Source organism: Delphinapterus leucas, chromosome 6 (assembly GCF_059928025.1).
Source record: "Delphinapterus leucas isolate spDelLeu-1000000601 "Yukka" chromosome 6, BTC_Dleu_Yukka2, whole genome shotgun sequence".
NCBI lineage: Eukaryota > Metazoa > Chordata > Mammalia > Artiodactyla > Monodontidae > Delphinapterus > Delphinapterus leucas.
In genome coordinates, this window is record NC_143134.1 from 88,393,865 (window position 1) to 88,401,529 (window position 7,665).

The 7,665-nt window shown below is 51.4% G+C and overlaps 1 protein-coding gene across 2 annotated transcripts in view; it reads right to left on the reverse strand.

The window, feature by feature from the left end:
- Window positions 1–7,603, reverse strand: part of TLN1 (talin 1) — a 32,235-nt gene extending 24,632 nt beyond the window's left edge. Inside the window, exons 1-5 of one of the 2 annotated variants that reach the window (XM_089913386.1) lie at window positions 7,404–7,603; window positions 1,204–1,366; window positions 863–960; window positions 469–598; window positions 215–367 (exon numbers count right to left, since the gene is read on the reverse strand). In XM_089913386.1, coding sequence (XP_089769512.1) covers window positions 215–367; window positions 469–598; window positions 863–960; window positions 1,204–1,333 — 511 coding nt within the window. In that variant the 5' untranslated portion in view covers window positions 1,334–1,366; window positions 7,404–7,603. The remainder of the gene's footprint in view (window positions 1–214; window positions 368–468; window positions 599–862; window positions 961–1,203; window positions 1,367–7,403) is intronic. The other variant, XM_022600175.3, reaches the window with a different exon arrangement.
- Window positions 7,604–7,665: the final 62 nt, after the last annotated feature.

Sequence of the window (7,665 nt, forward strand, 5' to 3'; positions counted from 1 at the left end):
ATCTAATCTCTGGCTTTTTGTTTGTTTCTTCATTTCCTACCCTCTCTCACCAATATGTTAAGTTCCGTGAGTGTAGGACTTTGTTTTACTACAGATGCATCCCCAGTGTTTAAACAGTGCCTTGCAAAAGCAAGTATTCAGTAAATAACACAGAAATGGCTGCCCCTGCCACCCTGCTTGTTTCGAATGCCCTCTTCTGTCCCTTTCTGCTTACGCTCGTCATCTGTGTGCAATTTCTGCTTTAGTTTCTCCATCTTCTTTTCATCTCGCAGCAGTGTCTTGTCCTTTCGTAAGGTCCCTGTCACCTCCTCCTTCTTCTCTTCCATGAGCTCTCGAACCAGTGAATATTCATCATGGTTGGTGATGCCTGGGGGAGGGGGTGGGTTGGCAGCATCCCAGGCACTGCAGCCAGGTCTTCCGGCAGAGCTGGGGCCTCCCCCTGAGCCTCCGGCCCCACTAGCCCCTTACCAATGCGGGCACAGATGGTCATGAGCATGTCAGTGACGGTCTTAGAGTCGTCCACCATGACAGTCTTCACAGTGCCATCCAGCATACGGATCTTCAAGGGCCTCTGTTTCTTCCTGTACTCCATGGTGTCCTATTGGGGCAGGAATAGGAGGCAGGGGCCCACTTTAAGCTAAAGGTATTACTTCCTTTTCAGGCAGCCAGAGGCGGGAGGAAAGTAGATTACTAAAAGGAAGACTATGGTGGCTCGCTCGAAAGCAGGGTATTATGACTGCCTGTAATAGAAAGAAGGCATGGGGGAGGTCAGAGACGACAGATGCGGGTGCTGAAAATAGGAAGTGGAAGGAGGGAAGTGACGGAAGAGGATATTGGTGGTCCTTGATGAAGTCATACTCACCCCATTTCGGAGCATGTAGTAATCCAAAGCTTTCCCGGCCTCCAGCCATATACCCTTTTTGGGGTCATCGTCTGACAGAAATAGCCCAAAGTCGCTGGCTAAAAGAGAGGATGGATCACCTCAGACTTATAAGGACCCCAGTGTGGCTGAATGGCTGCACCACTGCCCCTTATTATTTTCTCAGTGATCTGGGGCCTAAAGGGGAGGGAGGGAACCAAGGAGCACAGACCTGAGAGATGAAAAGCCTTGGGGGACAAGAAAGTCATCCCCCAAGGCCAAGAGCCTGGGAATGAGAAGGGACCAAGGACTCCCGCCTCAGCCATCTGGGTAGTCAGACTCACGAGGGCCAGACAGGGCCTCTGGGATCCGCTCACGGATGATGCGACAGGCGTCATACACCATGGTAGACGGCTCGAACTGCATCGTCTTTACCACATTCCCAATGCTGATCTTCAGCGAAAGTGCAACCATGGTGGCGGCTTCTCCTCTCCAGCCTGGCTATACCTGACGTGTGGCATCAGGGCATTAGAATACACCCTTGTTGGAGGAGAGGAGGCCCCCCAGGAAAGGGAGTCACCAAAGCAGATAGCGGTGAAGTTGGTTTTGTTTTATTTAATAATTTTAAAGAATGAAAGATGAGTTGCATCAGATGGATGCCTAACGTGTCTAAGACATCTGAAGGAGAGGCTAGTCTGCAAGGTACAAAAGCAGGTCTGAAACGCAGTGTTACCCGAGGACACCGCCCCGCCCCCAGCACTGGAATCTGTGCCTCCCTTTTTTCTTCCAAGTGTTTCTCTCTTACCCTTGTCCCTGCTCACCTCCTTTCCCAGCCCCGCCTCTGCCCTGTTTTCATCCTTCCTGGTTCAGTCTTCTTCCCTCTGTCTCTTACTATACCCTGCTGGCTTCTTCCTGTCTGGAATTTTCAGAGCTCTGCCCTGACTCATCATATGATCTTCCCTCTCACAGCTTTAGCCTCCTCCTCTGCAGAATGAAGACGTTATATTAGATAATCCCCAAGGGCTCTTGAGACCTGCAAACACTGTCTCTAGCTAGTTCGGCAGGGAGGCCAAACACTTGCTGTTCAATCCATCCAGGCCCGCTTGTCTCAGCTTTCCTCTAACCTGACGTGCTGGGGGCCTCCCAGAGGAGCTTGGCCCATGTTTGGTTTCCCAGCAGTCAAGCTAGAATCATGATTTTCTAACCCAAAGAGATCTCAGAAGTGATCTAATCAACTCTTTAATTTTGCTGAAGGGGAATCAGACCGTGTGTGTGTGTGTGTGTGTGTGTGTGTGTGTGTGTGTGTGTGTGTGTGTGTGTGTGTGTGTGTGTGTGTGTGTGTGTGTGTATGTCTCTGTGTGTGTGTGTGTGTGTGTGTCTCTGTGTGTGTGTGTGTGTGTGTCTCTGTGTGTGTGTGTGTTTCAAAGCAGGTCAGAGAAAGAGCCCAGCCCTTCTAACTCAGTCCTTGCTCCTTCTAAGTCACCAAGTTACTACCCAGTTCTCACTGTAACTCCTCCTAGGCTCTCTCATCTTCAGTCAGTCCTTCTGAAACTCTGCCCTCCACCTCAGCTGCCTCTCCTGACGGTATTTTCATTGCAGCCGGGGACACCAGGCTCACCGAGCCCTCCCGGCACCACCTCTCGGTGGAGGCGGCAGGCAGTGCAGAGTGTGCCATACCCCACGTCTGCCTAGCAGCTGATGATGTGACCCAGCTCCACACAGAGATTGGTGCCTCTTACCTAAGAGACTGAGCAAATCTAGGCTGCCCACTGCCCTCTCTACAAACTGCTAGCCCCAAAGGGGAGAAAGCAGACTAGAGAGAAGGCTGGAAGCAGAGGTGGGGGTGTTAGGAAACAGCAGCTGAGGATCAGGGAACTTGGCAAGGGGTATGTTTTTGGAGGGTGAAGAGATTAGGAGGGATTGAAAATCTAGGTAGAAACAGGAGGCGGGAGGCAGATGTGGGAAAGGTCTGGACCAGGGATATGATAGACAATTTCTAACCTTATAAATAGTACAGAGTCTCAAAAAAGCAACAGCCACAGCTCGTCCTCTATCGTTACTCCCAAGAGCGGACTCTCCCAGTCTCCCCACTACTAGGTTTCTACTCCCCTCCCCATTCCTGGAGCACCTCTCCCCATAGCTGGACAGACCTGGCTGTTGGGTCGCTGGAAGGTCTGCGAAGCTGAGGGCACACTGAAAAGACCTTAGACCCTAAGCTGAAATTGCATGTCTCCCCCCATTTCCTCCGGACATATGGACACCCCCTTCTTCCTCAAGCACGGAAACCTCTGGTGAGACCCCGATAAGGGAGTTGAGTCATGGCTACCCTCACTTTCAGGCTGGTCCTCACTGGACATCCACATGGCTACAAGAGGGTGAGGGAGGAAAGGGAACTGAGCGAGTTGGGGGCGATGGTAGCACAGAACCAGGCCCCTGGAAGTATGGGGAGAAGCTATCCAATTCCTGTTCCGGCCTGAGAACTTTGCTCCCCTTTCTATCATGTTTTATGGAACAGCAACAATGCCCCCCCTCCGTGTCCCCCTCCCAGAGAACTCCTCCTCCCTCAAGACATTCCTGAGATACATTCCAGAGGAGTTGGGCAATTGTGGGGGGGGGGGGAATAGAGGACAGGAGGTCAAATCCCAGCAAGGAATGGAATGTAAATGTACTGGGGGTAAGGAATTTGGGGTACATAGAGAATACAGTCAGAGCAGGTACCCACAAAGGGAGCTGCAGAAAGACAGGGAGTTACACAGAGGGACAAAGGGAGAGAGAAAGCTGAAGACAGTCAGAATGTAAGAGGGCTGGGGGAGTAACACTCAGTCTGTTACCAAATTTGGCCTCTGAGTCTGTAACCGCTGAGAGGGAGGGGAGGGTTGTGGGTGAGACTGACATATCCGGCCTCAGGCTGCTGGAGGCTCATTTAGGGCTGGACTGGGCAGCTGAAGGGCTGGACCTGACTTCCCCCAGCACGACCCTTCCCCACCTACATCCAGATCCATGCATATTCTTTCTCCCTAGATGTACCCCAGCCTATGTAGAGAGCTCTTTCCCACAAAGCTACTTACACAGTCTCTACATACACATTATCTCAAACACACAGCCCTACACAGATCCATCACTACCACGTCATCTTCCCATGGACTCCAACCCACACACACAGCTGGGACGTACAAATACACCTCTATCGGCAAGCACACAGCACTCGGCCCCAGCACCTCTCCTCTCATTATACAGACATTCTCCTTCCATCCATCCAGTGAGCATTTTTGAGGGCGTGTTATGGGAAGGCCTTGGGCCAAACTCTCAGTGGCGGGTAAGCCCTAGCCTCTGCCCTCAATGGGCTCCTGGTCAGCAGAGTGGATGAGCTACATACCAAGTTACAGAAGGCAGGATGTGGTAAGAACCAGGTGGTATGTGCTCACAGGAGAGATCCCTTTAGGTCAGGGAAGGGGGACTAAAATGTCTTCACGAAAAGTGTCATTTGAAGTTAGGATTTAAAAAAATAAAGATAATAAAAAATAACAATGATCTATCTTTTATTGACTATATGTCAATTTCTTTGTGTACATAATTTCATTTAATCCTTACAGCAACCCTGCAAGGTAGGTGTCGGTATTTCCATTTTTACAGATTAGGAAACTGAGGCTCAAAGAAGTTAAGCACTTGTTTAAGTATTTAACTTGAACAAGTCACACAGCTAATAAGTCACACAAACGAATAAGTTGTGAAGCCAGGATCCAAACCCAGGTCTCTGACTCCGAAGCCCAAGCTCTCTCCACTATTCCAGCCAGCCAGAGATGAGTCAGGGGTGGCATTCCAGGCAGAGAGAATAGCATAAGCAAAGGTGGAGAAGCAGAAAATCACGGAGGGGCATTCAGGGAAGTGAGGAGGCAGTCTGGTTGAAGCACAGGGTACCTGCAAGTGAGCAGTGATGGGGAAGTCAAGGTTAGGGTGGAAAGGCAGGGGAGAACTCGGCAGGAGTATGCGGAATTTCACCTACCGGAGGGCAACAGGAGGCAAAGGGAGGCTTTGATCAGAGAAGGGGCATATTCAGAACTAAACTTTAGGAAAATAACTCTGGCATCTACCTTGGAGATTGGTTGTAAAGACACTGCATTAGCCCAAGTGGGAGGTAACGAAGCCAGAGTTAGAATGGTGGAGAGGAGGACATCACTCATTACAAATTTTAAGAGGGAGAACTGACAGGAGCTGATGACAGTCTGTCCTCAGGAACCAAGGCCTAAAGTCAGGCTGGGGTCCCATTGCTTCGCGTCATCAGTAGGCACTCAGAGTGGCTGGGAGAGCTTGAGTTTAGGCAAGGAACTGGGAAAGGGGGAAAGAAAGGAGCAGATGGAGCTGAGAATGTGAAGATGAGGCTGCAGTTAGGGGATGTGGTTAGCAGCCAGGTAGGGGCAGAAGGGATGGGGTTAGTGACTCTATCAGGCTGGAAATGGGGAAGACAAAGTGTAAAGAAAGACTGGGAAGATAACAGTAGGAAAAATACATCTATAGTTAGTCACTGGATCAGGCTGGGGGAAGAGGAAGAATAATTATGTGGATGGTGGCTAAGACAGGGAATGATGGAGTGAGGTCAGAGGCCAAGTCAGGCTGCAAGAGGTTGAGAAGAGATGTGGTAAGTGGCTAAATTAGGCTACATTAGTGGGATGGGGGGGAGAGTGAAGGGACGTTGGCAGTGTCTAAGTAAAGATGGAGTTGAGGGGAATGGGATGCAGCCAGTGGCCGGGTCAGGCTGGGTAGGGGATAGTGTTGTGGTCAGTGGCAAGGTCAGGCTGGGAGTGAAATGGGGGTGTGGTCAGTGGCCTGGCTGGGCGTGGGATCAGCAAGATCCAGTTTCCTCTTTGGGTCTCATTTCCTCTTTTCTCTTGGGGCAGTGGGGGAAGGGGATCTATAACTAGACCAAGAAATTAAGGAGGCTTAGAATCAGGGAATGGCACATAGCAGGGACCGTAAAGACCTGGCAGTAGTGTTGGACTGGTGGTGGGGTATTCAGCAGATGACCAGGAGGTATGCACTTGAATGAGTGGGTGAAAATGGTGGGAGAGTGCTTTAAAATGATGGGAAAGCTCAGATTTGCACGAGAGAAGGATGTGCGGATTCAGGGGTGGGAAGGGAGGCAGAATTGACACTGAGAACGGATGGTAAGGTGAACAACACAGGAGCATTAAAGGCAAGGGAAGTATTCTGTAAGTGGGTAGGCCTGAAGGGTGTGAAATGCAGGGCCAGGGAGGAGAGTTGGAGCGGAAGGTTTAATATCCAGGGAATGAGGGAAGACGGAGGCAGTAGGGCTGAACTTTCAGAGGATTAAGCCATCCCCTTCTCCCGTGGGAGCAGTTTCCTTGGTCTGCTTCCCCCTTAATCACCATCCCGTCTCCCCTAGGCAGTCCCCCACTTGTTACTAAGCCTTGTACACCTCCTGAGTCTCTAACCCTTTCCCACCTCCTATCTTTTAAACAGCATGGTCCAGGAACCCCTGCCCCTCAACTGTGGTGGTCACAGCAAGAGCCCTAGGCTTAGACAGTAGAATGAAGCTGGAATCCCAGAGGCTTGCAATTCTAGCTGAAGCCCAGAACCCTTGCCTGAAATTAGTTTGTCATTTCTCTGGGCCAAAGAAGCCCCTGTGACTACAGAGGCATAAGAGCCCTCCCCGCAAAACAAGGGCATCTACTTACTGCCAATCTCTTAAATTTACCTGCCCGAGGTCAACCACCCTGACCTCAACTACAACACCGAGAACTGCCCGAGATTCCTAACATTAACCCTGACCCTAATTTGTCTCCTGATTCCCAGTACTGGCTTTGACACTCATCCCTGTCTTAGCACACACCTGAATCCAATCCCTGATCCCTAATTTTGATCTAATTTTTACCTTTAGCACCAAATCCCAACCTTAACCCTAAATCTTGACCCCTAAACCTAAAGCTCATTTGTCACTTGATTCCTGATTCACCCCTTCCGTTTATCCCTAATACTGACTATGCCAACCTTCTCTAATCCCTAAAACTGTACTTCTAACCTAGTTCCTGTTGGTGACCCTTAACCTGACCCTGAACTCTAACTTTGACTTATGTTGGCCATCCTAGAAAACAAAATAATGCTCTTAATCCAAACTTCACCTACACAAAACGCACCTGACTCACACTAATAAATCTAAATTTTAACCCCGGTTTTATAACTCCAAAAGCTAACCTTAACTCCTAAACCCAACTCCACCTAATCCGCAACTCACCCAATGTGTTCCTACTCACCCGCTATCAACTAACCTCAAAGCCGATCCCCGCCCTGCGCCACACTGCCACCCACTCCTCACCCTCCCCCAAACTCATCTGCTCCCAGGAAGGGCCTGGCTCCCGAAAAACGGCCTATTTAACTCCGAGCACAAGCGGAGATACACTGGACGCTGATCTCTCCAACAGGACCCGAAACAGACGCAGAAGAGTCAGCGGCCCCGCCCGCCCACCCGCCTCCCGGACCTGGCCTCGCAGCCCCACCCTGAAGCCCCAGCTCGCCCGGTCCTCCCTACCTGCGCTGCCCGGCTCTGTGCCCCGCCCGCTGGTCCGCTAACCCTCTCGTTCTCCGGGTGGCTCTCAGGCTCCGGCCTCGCCCTCTCTTCGACACTCTCTCGGCCACTTCCGTCCCGGGAACGTCCCCCACCCGCGGGCGGCGCCCTGGGCCCGCGCTCTATGGTCGCGGGGGCTGCAGGAAGCTGCTCTGGCTCCAGCTCTCGATGCTCGAGAGCCCGCCGACTACCGGCAGCCCCTCCCCGGCAGGAAGCGAGGGTGCGG